This window comes from Capra hircus, chromosome 10 (assembly GCF_001704415.2).
Source record: "Capra hircus breed San Clemente chromosome 10, ASM170441v1, whole genome shotgun sequence".
NCBI lineage: Eukaryota > Metazoa > Chordata > Mammalia > Artiodactyla > Bovidae > Capra > Capra hircus.
This window is the reverse complement of record NC_030817.1, coordinates 94,730,449-94,750,091: the sequence shown is the minus strand read 5'-3', so window position 1 is coordinate 94,750,091 and position 19,643 is coordinate 94,730,449. Positions and strand designations below refer to the sequence as shown.

General features: G+C 43.0%; 1 protein-coding gene across 1 annotated transcript in view; it reads right to left on the bottom strand.

Annotated features, from left to right (window-relative positions):
- The window catches only part of GCNT4 (glucosaminyl (N-acetyl) transferase 4, core 2), a 28,896-nt gene continuing 22,898 nt past the window's right edge, over nucleotides 13,646-19,643 (bottom strand). Inside the window, exon 2 of the mRNA XM_018053704.1 lies at nucleotides 13,646-17,947. Coding sequence (XP_017909193.1) covers nucleotides 16,582-17,946 — 1,365 coding nt within the window. The 5' untranslated portion in view covers nucleotide 17,947 and the 3' untranslated portion in view covers nucleotides 13,646-16,581. The remainder of the gene's footprint in view (nucleotides 17,948-19,643) is intronic.

Sequence of the window (19,643 nt, the reverse complement as noted above, 5' to 3'; positions counted from 1 at the left end):
GAAACCCAAACTATCACAAAGGCTTCAGGAAATTAGAAGTCTGTTTCTTAGTTTCTGCTGTTGTTACCAGAGCTTTGCTCTCAGCTCTCCAACCCCCACCTTTGGCAGGGGTTCACCTAAATCTTTAAGTTAAAGTGTCCACAGATAAGAAAAGATGCTACAGACAAAAAACCAGGTGGAACCAGCTGGGACCAAGATGGCAATGAATCTGACCTCCAACAGAGCTGAGCCTCATTATACCTTGATTTTACTACATTAGCATATTAAATGACATACCTACCAGTGTGACCAGGTGGCGCAGCGGTGAAGAATCTGCCTGCCAAGGCAGGAGATGCTAGAGATGCCGGTTTGATCCCTGGGTTGGGAAGATCCTCTGGAGGAGGAAATGGCAACCCACTCCAGTATTCTTGCCTGGGGAATCCCACAGACAGAGGAGCCTGGGGAGATATAGCAGCACCAGTGGCCATGACGGAACATTAAGGATCAAAAAAGGATTAAAAAAAAAAAAGGTGTGGTGCAACCTACTCCCTGAGAGAAAGCCTTTCCTGGTAGATTAATTCATACGCTTCCCAGCCACATACAACAGAAAAGGGAAGATGGAGAGCTGTTGCCCCTCATATCCAGGGAAAGCTCACTGCCAAATCTGTAACTTCATTATGTTTGCAAAAACCCTTTTCCCAATGAGGTCATTCACAGTTACGGGGCTGAGGGCTTGGACACCTGCTTGATGTACATCCCATTGGCCAATACTTTGTCATATGACCACACCTGCCTTCTGAGGAGGGCTGGGAAATACATGACCACACTCACTTTGCAAGGGAGGCTAGGAAATAGAATCTTTCTTCTGGGGAGCATGTGCTCAGCTAAAGGAGAGTTCTGTTACTATGCAAGAAGCAGAGATAAGATGTGAACGGGCAGCAACTATCGGTCCCTGGCATCATGAAACAGGAGGGAAGTGGGCAGGACACAATGTTTAAAAGAATGACAAAGGCTGGTTAGAACTGACTAGGTCCAAGATGGTGGAAGATCTGACTTCCAGTAGACCCTAAGCCTCATTGTACACTCATTTAATGCATTAGCATGCTAAATGGCACACCCATATGGTCATGACAATTCTGAGGCTGTGAGCATTAAAAGCCCCAAATCGGGAAGTGGCTCAGTTCCTGGGAATTCCCTCATTAGACTTTGAAATTACCCAGCCCATAAAAACTAGCCACCCTATATTTAAGGGCCTGTGCCTTCTGACCTGACCCAGACTCTGTCCATAGACTGTGTGTCTCTCAAGGCCCTTCTAGCCTATTGAGATGGACTGCGTTCCATCTGTAGAATGTGTACCTCTCTAAATAAATCCACTTCTTATCACTTTGCTTCTCACCGAACTCTCTCTACGAGGAGACATAAAGAACTTGAACCTCATTAAGTCCCGAGGCCAGATGTGCCATCTCGATTCAGACAGTGGGCTTGATTTCCACAACCTGTACAGTTTCAGTTGTATGCACACATGCATTTCCCCCTAGACTATGAGCTCCTTGGGGAGAGGGAATCCCCAGCATTTAGCATGTAACAACCCATCGGTGGTTACCCATGTAACCAGCCTGTCATTCTTTTAAACGTGGTGTCCTGTCCACTTCCCTCCTGCTTCACAATGATGCCACGGACCGATAGTTGCTGCCCATTCACATCTTATCTCCGCTTCTTCCATAGCAACAGAACTCTCCTTTAGCTGAGCACATGCTCCCCAGAAGAAGGATTCTATTTCCTAGCCTCCCTTGCAAAGTGAGTGTGGTCATGTATTTCCCAGCCCTCCTCACAAGGCAGGTGTGGCAAAGTACAGTAACAACCCTGCCTGCTTGATTTTAAGGTTGTTTCCTAATTCCTGCATCTTTTTCAGAAAGATTTATTTTCTTGAAGCCACACTGTCTTTTCCCCTCTACTTGTTGGAAGTATGAGGGGATGTTTCTCTATTCTTCTTCTTGAGAATCTGATGATGCTTCAGGAAATAAAAGAATAGACATCCTCACCTATAAGCACCCCCATCCCTCCCCTCCCCATTGCCTTTGGAATTTTCAGCTCTCAAATTAGCCCACTCTGAGCCTCCAACAATTTGTCACTTACGTTTGCAATGCTCCCACTGGCTCCAGCTGTGGACTCATGCTTCTGGTAGACTGTGTATTTTCTCATCCCTCCAATTTTCAGGGTGATGGTTGCCTTGTGACCTCAGTTTTCTGAGGGATCTAGGAAGAGGTGTTGATTTTCAGGTCACCTTTTCTCTTTTTGAGATGAGGATTTGAGAAGTGGATGGATTAGTAAGGGGAAATGAAGAGAGAGTGACATTGAGGAGAGGCAAAAAGCACAGGCAATGAAGAGGCTTGAAAGCCAGGAGCCCCACCATCCTGTAACCATCGCACTTCTTCTATCTGGCCAGGGATTCATCCAACTGACCACCCAATATCTGCTGCTGCTTCAGTCTCCAAAACAGTGTTTTTCAACTCTGACTGTTCATTAGAATCAGCTGGGGAGCTTGTATAACTCCCTGCACCTAGGTCCTCCCTAATTAGAAGCACATTAGGTGGCTCTAACGTGCTTCTAGGAGGTTAGGGGAGTTAGGTTCAGTCCCTGGGTTGGGAAGATGCCCTGGAGATGGGAATGGCCACCCACTCCAGTGTTCTTTCCTGGAGAATCCCAGGGATGGGGGAGCCTGGTGGGCTGCTGTCTATGGGGCCGCACAGAGTCAGACACGACTGAAGCGACTTAGCAGCAGCAGGTGGCTCTAACATGTTTCTAGGGAGGTTAGCAGAGTTAGGTTCGATCCCTGGGTTGGGAAGATGCTCTGGAGAAGGGAATTGCAGCCCACTCCAGTGTTCTTGTCTGGAGAATTCCATGCACAAGTAGTCCACGGTTTTGCAAAGATAGGACACAACTGGGTGACTAACGCTTTCACTTTAGGTGGCTCTAACACGCAGTTGGTGCTGAGACTCAGTGCTCTGGATTCTTGTTACTCGACAAGTGGTCCACAGACCAGTGGTGCGGGTATCGCCTGTTAGCTTGTTAGAGACACAGCATCTCAGGAGCTGCCCTAGACGGGTGTGCGCGGGTGCTCAGTGGCCTGTCCAACTCCCAGCGACCCCAGGGACTGCGGCCCACAGGCTCCTCCGTCCATGGGATTCTCCAGGGAAGAACACTGGAGTGAGTTGCCATGCCCTCCTCCAGGGATCTTCCCAACCCAGGGACTGAACCCACGTCTCCTGCACCTCCTGCGCTGGCAGGTGGGATTTTTACCACGGAGCCAGCCGGGAAGCCCCACCCTAAAGCTACTGAATCATAATTTGCATTTTAACAAGATCCTGGTGGCATTTGCATGCATATCAAAGTTTGAGAAGAAATGATGAGGTAATCCTCCTATACTTCCACTTCTAGTTGTCCTCATGAAGCAGCCAGCTCCCTGGGAAGTGCCATGTGAACTGGGCATCCTACTGACCGCATCAGAGCACTGGAGAAGTCCAAAGCAGCTGGGATAAATGGTGTGCCTGCTGTAATTCCCCAAGGCTAATATATTTGAAACGGACAGAATTAGATCTTCCAGCTGAGGGAGGTGCAATGCTGGGTTCACTAACTTCTGGGCCCACCAGGCAAATCACTGTTATTGAATATGTTCTAGCTGAAGAGCTGGGGTTAGCTTGGAGGCTGGGGTTGGAAGGAGGCTAAAGAGACTGAGCAAAAAAGAAAATAAATCAAGAGTTAAAAAGGAATGACCACTGGGGTGAGGAGGTGAGGGAAGGAAGACTAGAGGTCATCCAGTTTGGTGGGGGTGGGGGTGGTGAGGAGCGTGGCAGCGAGGCTGGTGGACTCAATCAGGAATGCCTGGGGGTGGTTGACTAAAGAAAAGAAGTGCAACAGACCATCCCAAATCCTGACTCCCCTGGGCCACATGGATGCGGTCCTTCAACCCTGCTTGCTTCCATAAGCTCTCATGCCCTTCTTCCCTACAAGATCTCAGCACTTTGTGAAATAAAATAACAACAGGCGTGTGTTTGGCACTTTATTGCTCAGCGGGACTGGGGAATACTAGGCACAGATGGGGAAGGGCTAAGAGGTTGGGCTTTGGAGCCACATGGCTTGATTCCACCCTCAGCTCTGCTCCTTACTACCTGATGATCTTGGGTGAGTCAGCCGACCTCCCCGGGGGTGCTTCCTTGTTCACAAAACACGGACAATACTGGTAACCCCTTCATGAGGGTGAATGCAGAATGGATGTGAAGCAAAGAGTGCCCTGCCTGGCAGGGGTGTACACCCACATGCAACACACATATAAGGCATATTATTCAGTGTAGTATGTGGGTGTAGTAAGCAACATAAACAAGAAGCTGGCACCTGATTCTTCTGACTTCCGTCTGAGGATTGCCCACCATCTCATATCACCTTTCTAGATTCCTTCAAGAGTGCTAAATGAAAGTGAGAACACTTAAAATGATATTTTAACCAAATCACTGTGGAGACCTTATTCAGATTCTGTTTGAACAAATAGTGGATACGGAGACATATTTGATACAAGTGGGAATATTTGAAAATGGACTTGGTGTTAGATATTAAGGAATTAATCTTAATTGTGTTAGGTGTGATAATAGCATATATCCAAAAAAAAAAAAAAAGTCCTTAGAGGTGGGATTAGATTCACATAGGGCTTCCCTGGTGGCTCAGATTGTAAAGAATGAATCCACCTACAACGCAGGAGACCAGGGTTCAGTCCCTGGGTTGGGAAGATCCCCTGGAGAAGGGAATGGCTACATGCTCCAGTATCCTTGCCTGGGAAATCCCACAGACAGAGGAGCCTGGCGGGTTACAGTCCATGGGGTCCCAAACAGTTGGACAGGACTGAGCAACTAACACCTTCACTTTTGATTCATTTTGAGGTGTTAGATCAAGCCATATAATATTGCCAATATTTGACCATAAAGTTTAAATATGAACAAAATTGGCCTTTGTCTGGCACCTTACTTTTCACCAGGACCAGAGCATAAAGCACAGGTACATTGTAGGGGCTGAGTCAAACGTCTGGGATTTTCTTTTAACATATTTCTAAGGAACAGAAAGGGTAGAGAGATAGATGGAACAAGATAGTAAAAACATTAACAGTTGTGAAGCTGCGTGATGCAAAGTGGAAATTATGCTCCTCTTTCTACTTCCGTGTTTGTTTGCAACTTTCTGTAATAATATTATTTTAAAGTTTTGTTCGATGCTTTTTGACTGTGTATCTATGACTACAATGGAAAGAAACCCAAGTCAATCTTGCTTAAGCAAAAGGAGGGATTTAACTGACCAATGGGCAGCATAGAGCTGGTCTGCAGGAAGATTGGACTTACTCCCTTGAATACTTTGAGGACCCTCTTTGTCTTTCTCTATTTCTTCTCTGTTTGCTTTGGTACATTAATTCTGTTGGCTGGAAGGAACTTGTCCAGAGAGTGAGGTAGAGGACTGCCCTTACAAATATATCCTTGGTTTTGTAATCAGAGAAGAACCAGGGGTTCTCACCCGTGGGCCGGAATTTGATGGCACGTAACTCCGTATCAGCTCTCGCCAGCAGAGCTGATTGGCTTAGTTTAAGTCATGTGCCCACTTCTTAGGCCCATCACTGTGGCTGTGAGGATCTATAATTGGCCTACTACCCTGGGTCACCTGACCACCTCTGTAGCGAGGACGGTAGTTTTCCGAAGACTTGGGAGGGATGAGGGGAGGGACAAGGGCTGAGCTGACAGAAACAACAGCTGCGCTTACAAGGTTTCTTGTTATTTGCACTAGCTGTTAGATTACAATCAGCCTTTGATCACAGATCACGTCTTTTTCCTTTCCAGTGTCTGTTCCCTCCCCCCCCAGTTTTTATTTTAAGGTTTATGGAGCTGCTTGCAAGCCTTGTTGAAAACAAAAAAATTAGCAGTTTCCATCTCTTCCTCCATTTCCCGTCTTCAGAGGAAACTAGTTTCAGCTCTCTCGACTGGCTCTTTGGCTTTACTTTCACATATCTGAATAACATCCTTATACTCCTACACTTGACGTTTCAGTCTTAGGCATTGTCATTGATTACCACCTTGAGAGATGATTTTGATATCTCTCACATACACCTACACTCCCCACCCCCACGGGTTCAATCCTTTTAATCTCCCCAGGTTCCCAATAAATTATATCAGCATCCTGTTGATTAGATCAACGTTTAAATATTACATGGTTAACAGTCTATGATTATGCCTATGAAAACAGTATCTAGTTAGGCCATAACTGTACTACTCTTTGTTCTCCTTAAATAATAACTTTTTCTCATAGACTTTCATTCAGTCCTCAGTTCTCTGATGATCTAATTTGCCTCTAAATAAATGCTCCCCTTATAGCTCAGTCGGTAAAGAATCTGCCTGCAATGCAGGAGACTCAGGTTTGATCCCTGGGATGGGAAGACACCCTGGAGAAGGAAATGGCAACCCACTCCAGTAGTCTTGTTTGGAGAATCCCATGGAGAAGGGAGCCTGGCAGGCTACAGTCCATGGGCTCGCAACAGTCGGACACGACTTATCGACTAAGCCACCACAAATACACTCAGATTTATTATGTATTTCTCATCCTGGGGTGTCCATTCAGCATCACCCTTGGGATCCCTTTCACCTCTTCCTGCCTTGGAGTCCCTTTGTCCTGCACAGTGCTCTTCTCAACAACAGTGAGAAAAACTACCTGTAAAACTGGATTAATAATAATCTTGAAAAAAAAAATTAGTAGCCGTTAAGACTAAATTCAGAGAAGGCAATGGAACCCCACTCCAGTACTCTTGCCTGGAAAATCCCATGGATGGAGGAGCTTGGAAGGCTGCAGTCCATGGGGTCGCTACGAGTCAGACATGCCTGAGCGACCTCACTTTCACTTTCACACATTGGAGAAGGAAATGGCAGCCCACTCCAGTGTTCCTGCCTGGAGAATCCCAGGGACGGGGGAGCCTGGTGGGCTGCCCTTTATGGCGTCGCACAGAGTCGGACACGACTGAAGCGACTTAACAGCAGCAGCAGCAAGACTAAATTAAGCAATGGTGAATCTTATCTATTCCTTGTTGGAATTTAAAACAAAGCAGTGAAAAAGACTCTAAAAATAGGAAGCAATTTCCTATTATCAGGCACATACATTTTGCTGAGTTTTCTTGGTCCCTCCCCTCCGCCTTTTTTTTTTTTTTCCAGTATCCACTCAGCCTTGAAGTAAACACTTGAAAGCATTTATGAGATGGCATGTGACTCTGTATCTATTTTGCATTGGCATTCCTGTGATGGCCTGGACTAGTGAAGAGTTAGAATGATAGGGCTGTTTCACTCTTTCAATAATTTCTCAGGACTGTCACACTAAAATGTTCCTGAAAAATTCCTTCTGGGTAGAGTCTGCCTCACCAGCAAATACCTTTGTTTAACAGGATTAACGCATCATCAGTCTCAGCTTGAGACTTTGCCACCCCAACTTCAGGTTAAATTCATTTATTTTTATACATTTTATAAAATAGTTCCAAATAAGGTAGCAATGTGGTTGAAAATAACTTCAGGAGGACATGCAGATATGGAAATGTAAATCAACCGTAGTCATTATTCAGAAAATAACAGATAGCTATTTCCTCAGTGGCGTAAAGAAAGCACATAAAGCAAAGCATCTGAAAGATTTCTGGACTTTTGACCACAGTGTTTTAGGATCTGAAGGTATGTATTTTTATTGCCATGTATGTTTACTGATGTTTTCTAAATGTATTTGGCCTAACGTTTACAACATTGAAGAAGTAATTTGGGGGAAAGATACCCTAATAGTAGTTCTCAAAGTATGGTCCAGAACAGCCTCATCTGGGAATTTGTTAGAGGTGCAAATTCTCTCCCCACATCCACCCCATTTAATGAAAAGTTCAGGGAAGGAGGAGAGATCTGTGTTTTAACAAGCCTTCTAGGGCAAAGTTTGAAAAGCATGGTCTTAGAAAAACATTGTGTAAGTTAGGGCTCATGTTGTTCTGCGGTTAGTAATAGAGAACTAAAATAACAGTAGTTTAAATATACTTTTTTTCCTCCCATAAAAAAATACTGAAGGTAGGTAGTATTGGCTGATTCAAGTGTCATATTTTCATTGTCTTTGCTTATAACTTATATACTCCTGGTTTTAAAATGGCTGCTAAAATTCCAGCTATTACAAACACATTCCAGACAGTAAGAAAAAGTAAGGGAGGTGGGAGGAAAGCAAGCTAAGTCAGCCACCTTTAAATTGCATTCTCAGATGCCCCATGCAATGGGGCAGAAGTCTCTGCTTTTTCTCCTTTGCCACCACTGATCGAAAGTGACTGTATATTTCAGTTCAGTTCAGGTCAGTTGCTCGGTCTTGTCCAACTCTTTGTGACCCCATGAACCGCAACATGGCTGCAGTCACCATCTGCAGCAATCTTGGAGCCCAGAAAAATAAAGTCAGCCACTGTTTCCACTGTTTCCCCATCTATTTGCCATGAAGTGATGGGACCGGATGCCAGGATCTTAGTTTTCTGAATGTTGAGTTTTAAGCCAACTTTTTCACTCTCCTCTTTCAATTTCATCAAGAGGCTCTTTAATTCTTCTTCACTTTCTGCCACAAGTGTGGTGTCATCTGCTTATCTGAGGTTATTGATATTTCAGATCATTTGCTGCCATGAAATTAAAAGATACTTACTCCTTGGAAGGAAAGTTATGACCAACCTAGACAGCATATTCAAAAGCAGAGACATTACTTTGCCAACAAAGGTCCATCTAGTCAAGGCTATGGTTTTTCCATTGGTCATGTATGGCTGTAGGAGTTGGACTGTAAAGAAAGCTGAGTGCCGAAGAACTGATGCTTTCGAACTGTGGTGTTGGAGAAGACTCTTGAGAGTCTCTTGGACTGCAAGGAGATCCAACCAGTCCATTCTAAAGGAGATCAGTCCTGGGTGTTCTTTGGAAGGAACGATGCTAAAGCTGAAACTCCAGTACTTTGGCCACCTCATGCGAAGAGTTGACTCATTGGAAAAGACTGTGATGCTGGAACGGATTGGGGGCAGGAGAAGAAGGGGACGACAGAGGATGAGATGGCTGGATGGCATCACCGACTCGATGGACGTGAGTTTGAGTGAACTCCGGGAGTTGGTGATGGACAGGGAGGCCTGGCGTGCTGCGATTCATGGGGTCGCAAAGTGTCGGACACGACTGAGCGACTGAACGGAACTGAACTGAACTGAAAGACCAAAAAAAAGAGTTAACTATAGTTCAGGCAACTAAAGTGGAGCAGGGTGGCCACTGTGGACATAATTTCAGACACTTTCCTAAACCACTGAGAATTTGAATCATCTCTGAATTATATCAAACTCAGCACACAACCAACCATTTTTAAATCAGTATCTGCCAGCAGCTGCAAGCTGCAAACTTGTAGCTACAAAGTTCCCTCCGTCTTTGCAACTACGTAATCATTTCAGACCCTAACTAAAGCTTGCTTAACAAACACTCACCTTCTTGCCAGCTTCAATCCTAATTCATGACAATTTATTTAACCTTGTAGGGTTTTGCCTTGATAATCCTCCCCCATTTGCAGTCCAGGGCAATATAAGCACTTGCTTCTTGAATCTGTGTCTCCCTGCCTACAGTCCTAACAACTCCCCAGTAACTGTCTCCTTACCTCAGTCAGGTCTCTGTTTCTGAAATTTTGGTTAACAAAAGGCTGGGAATTAATAGTTGCCCAGAATTAAGTCACAGAAGCCAGGAAGAATGGATACGAGAAGGAATCAGCAGCCTTTAGATCCTTGCTGGAATGGAGTCAGTCATCAAAATGCAAACCTTGAGAATAATACTATTCTGAATGGGCTTTCACTAACCACACAGCAAATGCCGTCTTTGATTTGTTAGAAGACTGGTTGCGTCCTTGCTTTAGGCCAAAGTCTTTGCTTACCTTTGAGATTCAGACTAGCCTTTTACTGGAATAAATAAATACAATTTATTTCAAATAGGTTGAGGTTGTAGTTGATATATACCAACTGGATGTCCTATACAATTTCTTGAGAGGGAGTTTTGCAACATACATTAAAAAACAATGCATTTTTAAAAATCCTTCATCTTCAGGATTGTCACTTCTCTCTCAGAAATAAGGAAGTGACTCAAGGAAAGGAGAAGATTTATGTATAAACCTGTTTATAACACTGTTATTTATGACAGAAGGGAAAAAGCAGTTTACAATCCAAATGTCCTACAATCAAGGAAGGACTGAGGGAATTATGGTATGACCATTAGGTAGCCATAAAGATTAGGCAGCAAGCAATACGGGAAGTGATTGAAAGTATGTTGGCAGTGGGAAGAGATAGAGGATGTATATGGAAATGGATAAGATTAGAAGGGCATTCAAGATAACTCTAATGGTTTTGTCAGGATGTTAGAATTATGAATACAAACGATTTCTGTTTAACTTTCCTTTATTGCTCTGTAGAAAACAGCAACATTAACAACAAAACAGGTGAAATAAATTTACCCACGTCATTGAGCATGCTTTTTTTCTCAGATTCTTTCCTGGCTATTTGTCCTCTGCATGACTTGGTCCAAGCTGCTCCCAGGAAGGTCCCTACATGAACGCCATAATCGAGGGCAGGTGAATAGTCTTTCTGGGGCTTTTATGCATCCTTGTGGGCTGACATCTATCTGTGAGACAAAGCTCAAGCTGTTTACTATGCATCATCATAGGAATTTTTTCCCAGTAGTAGGAATAAATTTGCAATCATCTACTTTCTCTTGCCAAGCTTTCCTCATAATCGGTTTCATGAAACTAGAAGCCAGTTGTCCTAATTTAGATATAGATTTGTAGGCACCAAATGGGATTTTTAAAATATGGAATTGCTAATCTGGGAACCAAATAGATTCTTTTCAAATACCTATGAAGAGAAGTGAAAGACAAGGGAGAAAAATAAAGATACATCCATCTGAATGCAGAGTTCCAGAGTTTAATGCAGAGTTCCAGAGAATAGCAAGGAGAGGTAAGAAAGCCTTCCTCAGTGATCAGTGCAAAGAAATAGAGGAAAACAATAGTACGGGAAAGACTAGAGATCTCTTCAAGAAAATTAGAGATACTAAGGGAACTTTTCCTGCAAAGATGGGCATGATAAAGGACAGCAATGATATGGACTTAACAGAAGAAAAAGATATTAAGAGGTGGCAAGAGTACACAGAAGAACTGTACAAAAAAGATCTTCATGACCCAGATAATCACTATGCTCTGATCACTCACCTAGAGCCAGACATCCTGGAATACAAAGTCAAGTGGGCCTTAGGAAGCATCACTATGAACACAGCTAGTAGAGGTGATGGAATTCCGGTTGAGTTATTTCAAATCCTAAAAGATGATGCTGTCAAAGTGCTGCACCCAATATGCCAGCAAATTTGGAAAACTCAGCAGTGGCCACAGGACTGGAAAAGGTCAGTTTTCATTCCAATCCCAAAGAAAGGCAATGCCAAAGAATGCTCAAAATACCACACAATTGCACTCATCTCACTGCACACCCTAGCAATATAATGCTCAAAATTCTCCAAGCAAGGCTTCAGCAGTACGTGGACCATGAACTTCCAGATGTTCAAGGTGGATTTAGAAAAGGCAGAGGAACCAGAAAAGGCAGAGATCAAATTGCCAACATCCATTGGATCACTGAAAAAGCAAGAGAGTTCCAGAAAACATCTACTTCTGCTTTATTGACTACGCCAAAGACTTTGACTGTGTGGATCACAACAAACTGGAAAATTCTTAGAGAGATGGGAATACCAGACCATCTGACCTGCCTCCTGAGAAATCTGTATGTAGGTCAAGAAGCAACAGTTAGAACCAGACACAGAACAACAGACTGGTTCCAAATTGGGAAAGGAGTACGTCAAGGCTGTATATTGTCACCCTGCTTATTTAACTTATATGCAGAGTTCATCATGCAAAATGCCAGGCTGGATGAAGCACAAGCAGGAATCAAGATTCCCGGGAGAAATATCAATAAGCTCAGATATGCAGATGACATCACCCTTATGGCAGGAAGTAAAGAAGAACAAAGAGCCTCTTGAAAATGAAAGAGGAGAGTGAAAAAGTTGACTTAAACCTTAACATTCAGAAAACTAAGATCATGGCATGCGGTCCCATCACTTCATGGCAAATAATGGGGAAAGAGTGAAAATGGTGAGAGACTTCATATTTGGGGGCTTTAGAATCACTGCAGATGGTGACTGCAGCCATGAAATTAAAAGACACTTGCTCCTTGGAAGAAGAGTTATGACCAACCTAGACAGCATATTAAAAAGCAGAAACATTACTTTACCAACGAAGGTTTTTCCAGTGGTCATGTATGGATGTGAGAGTTGGACTATAACGAAAGCTGAGCACCAAAGAATTGATGCTTTTGAGCTGTGGTGTTGGAGAAGACTCTTGAGAGTCCCTTGGACTGCAAGGACATCCAACCAGTCCATTCTGAAGGAGATCAGCCCTGGGATTTCTTTGGAAGGAATGATGCTGAAGATGAAACTCCAATACTTTGGCCACCTGATGTGAAGAGCTGACTCCTTGGGAAAGACCCTGATGCTGGGAAAGATTGAAGGCAGGAGGAGAAGGGGGTGACAGAGGATGAGATGGCTAGGTGGCATCATTGACTCAATGGACATGAGGTTGAGTAAACTCAGGGAGCTGGTGATGGACAGGGAGGCCTGGTGTGCTTCAGTCCATGGGGTTGCAGAGTCAGACACGACTGAGTGACTGAACTGAACGGAGTCTGGAAATCAAGCCTAATGGGTCGTCGATGCCATGCTGTATCCCCGCCCTACCACTGCCGCTACCTAAAGCAGCCCAGATTCTTCCATGGGATTACTGTGGGTTTGCAAAGTTGTCCAGCTTGGTAAGACCTAGAATTAACCTTAGGTTAAAGGAGATGTTCATGTTTTATATTGAGTTTTCCTAAAACAGCCTTATTCCTCAAGATGGATTGTGAATTATGAGTGTGACATGCATACTCCTTGTTAGTTAGGGAGGATGGTGACTGTTGCCACTTTAGAAGGGTGCTAGAAGAAAACTAACTGGCCAGGAGGATCTTCAGAGCAGGGGTGGAGGTGGGGCCAACAGTGATGCCAAATACCCCTCAGTTTAGTAGAGCTGCAAAGACGGTGTTACCCAGGACAGAGAGAAACTCATCCAGAATCACCCACCCATCGAGTCGGAGGATCCTGGTGCAGCCTCCTCATACCCATGGGGCTCACAGCCAGGGCAGGCATCCTGGTGTAGAGAGGAAGTGTTGCTTTTCCAGGGACTGAGGAATGAAAGAGAAAGAGCTCAACCTACTCTATTAAGAACAAACTTCCATAAAGTAATCAAGCAAGCAAGAATACTACTCTATATAGTTAATCTGAGAGGAGAAACTAACCTGAAGGAAAATTAAGAGAAATTCTAGAACATCCTTTGAGACTTTGCCAAATTAAATTCAAGTTTGTACACCTATATTGTGCATATAATACACACACTGATTTTTTAATTTTGACTCTGAGGTGAAATTAACTGTCCTCTTTGAATATTGGGCAAGTGTCATCAACTGAAAGAATGTGGGGAACCAGTACAACCAGAAAAATGAAACATCAGAGATTCCAAGGTCTTGGTTTTAGAGGCACATTTTATTTGACAGTACTAGAGATTAACATCTAGTAACAGCATAATACAAAAATGCAACCCCAATCTATTTTAAACTCATATAATGGGAACACATCTTTCAAGAAACATGGGAAAAAAAGTTGGAGATTTCAAGACATGTTGATAAAAATGTTAACAAAAATCAAACCTCATTCCATCATCATCATTCACTTTACATTCTCATGAAAAGATTGTCGTTTTGTTTTCTTCACAATATGTTAAAAATATATATACTTATGCATAATATTCACATTCTGGAAGGCAAGAGAAATCTTCAAATTTAATTCCCTAAATTTAAACATTACATATATTTCAATTAAAATGACCCACACATTTAAAATAGCAGCAACACTGGTCTTTAAATTACAGTAGATTATTCACATAATGTAGACATATTTGCGTGGCTCTTTCACTATTATCTAATTTACAAACTCCAAGGTAATGGTCTCATCATCAAATAACATAGAATCTAGTATCAATAAATACTATGCAAAGAATTATTATAAAACACAGATTGCCAAAACATTCTCCAGACTAGAGAGAATCATACTAAAACATTTTAGGGGAGAATCAGGTTTGAAGGAGGTTTGAAGGCATGCAGGAATCTGCGGGATTCCCAAGGCAAGAGAGAATGATCTGACAAGCTCCCCAAAACGACAGGCAAACTGCCAGGAACTGAATCCTGAGAAGTGTGTCCATGGGGACAAGGCACCGCCACCTCTTCATGGCGCCACGCTTCACTTGAATATGGCATTAAAGTCACTAACATCTGGAAAATTTCCCACTAAACAAAGGCTAGGATCATTTCTCACCAGGAGACAAGACATTGGACCAGAAGGTCGGTATTTATCTCTCATCATTTACATTACACTGATGACCAAAGGCATAAAAAATATTTCAGCTGAGCTTTGTGTTTTTAAGCCTGGGTGGTAGGAAAAGTATTTCTACCCCTACTCCTCATTTAAGCCACTGGGCCAATTTCCTAATCCTACTGGCTTAAAAAGGACCCCAGGTGTCGGGACAGGGGTTTCTTCATAACTGGACTCAGTTACAGAAGTTGCCTTGAAGATTGTGCCTTCTTTGTATATTTGGAAGGTTTTTCAGAAAAGGTGAATGGTTAAGTATCACAATGGGGTTGGGATCTCTGTTTCCCTCACAGTAAGACTGCTTGCTGGTATTTCAATAATTTGTCCCCATCTTCAAGCCACTTCATACATGATTGCATTTGATACCCTCAAACAGAAATCTGTGAGGCAGCCAGGACACACCCACGTGTTCCCTTTATAGACGAAGAAAACTGAGGCTCCTGGAGATGAAAGCAACAAGCTTGTCACAGTCACACACACGGACAAACTGGTAATTTGAAGGAGGCAGAAAAAAAGAGAGGATAAAAGAGTTCATAAGAAAAGGAAAGGGAGACGGAAGCAGTGCCACTTGGCAGACTGTATCATAAACTTCAAAACAAGCAAAAGGCATCTCCCACATAGAACACAGACATTTTAAAACAATTTAAATACTTCAATCTTCCCAACTGTCTCAGACTAGCCTGGATTACCATATCTTTATGTAGTTACTGAGGCTGACATTGAAACATAAGATCACCAAGAAATTCTGACATGAGTTTCATGATTTCCCAGTAGACATAAAAATACTATAACCTGTTCTGAGGACCCTCACTCCTGTCTCATTTCACCTCCAGCACAGTAATTACAGGAAAATACATGTATATTTTGACTCATTTTGGTAGTTTTCTAAGGTGTAGTTTCACAAAATATTATTAGTGAATTCCCTTGCTATGTCCTTAGGAAAATTAGCTTTTTCTCTCTTGGATCAAAGCTGAGAACACTGCAATAAACTTAGAGCTTTGATGATTTTACGTTTGAACTCTACTTGATAGCTGTTGAAGAAGAACATGTTTTAAATGACTAATAGTTAATTTAGAAAGCTGTCTTATTTCATACCATCTTTTGAAGAAAATTCAGTAATTCTTAGCTTGACAGTTTCATGAAACAAAATTAAACCTATTGCGCTGTAAAAAAACAACAACAACTTACATATACTGATAATCTGTGAACTGAAAGACTTAGGTTCGATGCTCTGGAGAGTGACACTGAGCTGTTGAGCAGTTTTTAATTTTAACCAGAAAATATGTTTTAAAGAAACAGCTGAATTAAAATAGGAGGCCGTTCAGGACACCATTGCGAAATGTGACGGAAAATCATACGGATCCCTTCATTCCCGCTCAGCAGCACCCGCCCTCCTCCAGGCCCCCCACCACCTTCCTGACACTCACACAGTAGAAACGCAGGCCGTCAAAGTCCTGGGCCCTGCGCTCAACAAACAAGGCTCCACAAGGTAAGCTGCGCTTTGGCAAGTAGGAAATTGACCAATTCTTTGAGTTCTTCTGAGGTAGTACAGTCTTTCTAATATCCTAATGGTTGAGGAGAGTCTAAGGAGCTGAATTAACCGGCAAGTGGAGTGTGGTCACTGTGCTTAAACACTGCTCTGAAACTGGTGGTGAACACGGTTATGTGATCACTCCACTACTCTTCAATGGCACCCGATTGTTATGCGGAGAACCTAAGATATAAAGATTGCTGTGTGACTGGGGTAACTGTACTCATGACAACTTGGATTTAATTCCTGTACGTTTTTTTAAAAAGTGCCTGGTATACAGCAGAAACTCAATACAGATCAGATTACTGACTGTTTAAAATCTCCCACTTAGCTCAGTGAGATTACAAGTGAAAACACATAAAAACACCCAGCCAATTGCAGACTAGTTGTCACCAAAGGCCAGGTCACTTTCCCTTGCTCATGGAATTGTAGACACCTTTCCAATGGTACTGGCCATGGTATAGCATGCAATTCCATCTTCACCTTTTATCCATTACGATTTTATCACGAGGTGGTTATGGAAGGTTTAACCATCAATAACTTTGCTGAAGACAGTGTGATCCACTTTCTCTGCTGTTCCTCAAGCTTTTCTGCCAAGCATTTAATCAAGACGGGGTCCACCTTAGAATCAAATTTATTAGCAAACCAATGTCCGTACTTCATAAGCCACCTTAGTTCCGCTGCTCCATAGATACACACACTTCGGAGGTGAGAGCCAGTACAACTGGGATAGAAAAGGCCTTCTAGATAATTCCATTTGACCAGGCGGGTCTTACTCTGCAGGTCAGACACATCCTGGGCTGTCTTAGAAATCTCCCCAGGGATTCCTGGTACCCGAATTAAGGTAGCCCAAAAGTGCTCATCAGGTGAGTATGTATCTTTAGACCAGGCGAAAAAGTCTTTAACAAAGGAGTTGTTGAAAATATATTTAATGAATGCTCGACTTAACACAAAATAAGCACTGCCAACAAATATCTCGATGTTATGAGGGGGGGCCTCCTTGGAAATGTTCGTCCTCATCGGTAGTTTCACATATTCATAAGGTACCTGTTTGAGTTCATGGTGAAAAGTGAATCTTTCCGTCTTAGTGCTAGGGGGTTTCACTGTCTCTAACATATTCGATCCATTGAGTTTCTTCAACTCTGACACTAATTCGAAGTTTGACTTCAAAGGAAAATCCTGCCCACACAGGTTGATAACATATTTCCACTGAACTGAAGACTTGAGGAGGTCTGACAAGCAATTCAAATCAGCCTGGAGTCTGGAAATGTGTGCATACTGCACAGCCTCTAACTTGGAAGCAATGAAAATATTGGAGAAGCACTTAGCTAAATTGTTCATGGCAACTTTGAAGGTATCCGATGATTTTTGGTCATAATGGATGCAATAAATATTGTGCTGGTTGTATATAGCGAGGATTAGCCTTTCAACCATAATTGCATCTTTGTGAACAACCAAAGAATAGGCTATTGGGAAGCTTTTCTCCTCCTCTGAAACAAGCTTTTCATCGTAGCTTCGTAGCGCCTGATAAATCTCACAATCACTGGTGATTGCCACAACGTCGTCATCATCCAAGTCGACGATGGTTCTTCTTCTTATTTCCAGACTCTTGCCAATTTCCAAAGGCTCCTGTTCATAGACACCCGAACAGTTAATCTCATATCCGATTTCATTCTTGACATGGGTGTATCTGTTCCTTACAAAAGGCGAGGTGCTCAGAGAGTACTCAACCAAGTAAATGCCCCGTTCAGGGAAGAGGAATCGTTTAACATTTAGGAGCTTCAACAAGGAGAATAGCCATAGGGTTAGAAACAGGATGAAAACTTTCTGTTGTAGGTGATATTTAAAACAACATTTGAATGTCTTCATTCTGTAAGAGAACAGACGAACAATTCAGTTGAAATAGGAAGAGAAAATTAGCTCAGTTCAACCAACATCCACTAGGTGCCTACCACACACTAGGCAGAATGCTGGGCCCAGAAATGATTTAAATAAGGGTTCTTGCCCTTTAAAGAATCCAGAAATAAGGAAATGGAAATATGTTCAAGGGTTGTATTTTGTCGCATTCTCTGTTAGATATCTAATTTTGAGAGATATTGGTTACCAAATATTAGAATGAAAAATAATGTTAACTCCTTAAATATAGGTACTAAGTATCTTAATTGTCTGATTTTATGCTTAGCATATTTGCAGAAGGATTGCTGTGGTTTGCACAGAGGTCTAGAAGACTGGATTTTTCAGTAGTCATATACAGATGTGAGAGTTTGACCATAAAGAAATCTGAGCACCAAAGAACTGATGCTTTTGAGCTGTGGTGCTGGAGAAGACTCTTGAGAATCCCTTGGACAGCAAGGAGATCCAACCAGTCCATCCTAAAGGAAATCAGTCCTGAATATTCGTTGGAAGGACTGATGCTGAAGCTGCGGCTCCAAAACTTTAGCCGCCTGATGCAGAGAGCTGACTCATTGGAAAAGACCCTGATGCTGGGCAAGATTGAAGGCAGGAGGAGAAGGGGGTGACACAGGATGAGATGGTTGGATGGCATCACCGACCTAATGGAGATAAGTTTGAGCAAACTCTGGGAGATGGTGAAGACCAGGGAAGCCTGGAGTGCTGCACACAGTTCACAGGGTCGAAAAGAGTTGGACACAACTGAGTGACTGGATAACAACAACAAAGAGGTCACTGAAAATGTAAACGACCCAACTGAGGCTAAAAGGGATACCCATCTTAATTTTTACCTTCAGATTCTGATTAGACCTAGATCTGAAGTCAAATGGTGAAAGCGCACTCAACTCCACTGCTATAAACCGAATGTCTGCATCCTCCCCCCAAATTAAAGTTGAAACCTGATCGCCAATTTAAGTTGATCAGGAAGTGGGGCTTTGGGGGAAGTTTTTAGGTCTTGAGAGTGAAGTCCAAATACATAGGATAGGTGCTCTTATAAAAGAGACCTCCCGGCTAGCTCCCTTGCCCCTTCCATCAAGTGAGGGAAACTGTGGGAAGACTGCTATCTGTGAGCTAAGAAGCAAGCGTTCATCAGGCATGGAATCTGCTGGAGTCTTGATCCTGGACATCCCAGCCACTAGAACTGTGAGCAATATATTTCTGTTGTTTATAAGCCACTCAGTCTGTGATATCTTATTATAGCTGCCTGTGTAGACTAAGACAGTCGCCTTCAGAAATAAGAGCATTGGGCAGACCCTAAAGGAGGCTACAGTAAATATTAGACATTGTAAAATTTTATTCAGATTGCACAAATGTGGTAAACTTGCACATTTCCCTTATTTTGTTAGCTCCCTTTTCCTCACAGGGATTAGCAATTTAGCCCTTAAAAGGAAAAGAATCTGACTCACTGAGGGTATGTGGTAGGGGGCCAGTTTGGCTGAATCTGTCAGCTTTATGTACTTATCCAGAAGAGTTCATGTGTGTGTGAAGGTTCCCTGCAGGTCAGGCTAAAACCTGAAAACCACTAAGATGTCCTACAGGGCAGTGATTAATTACACCCAACCTGAGACGAGTGTGCACGTGCCTCTGTGGGACAGCCCACACCACAGACTGTGAAA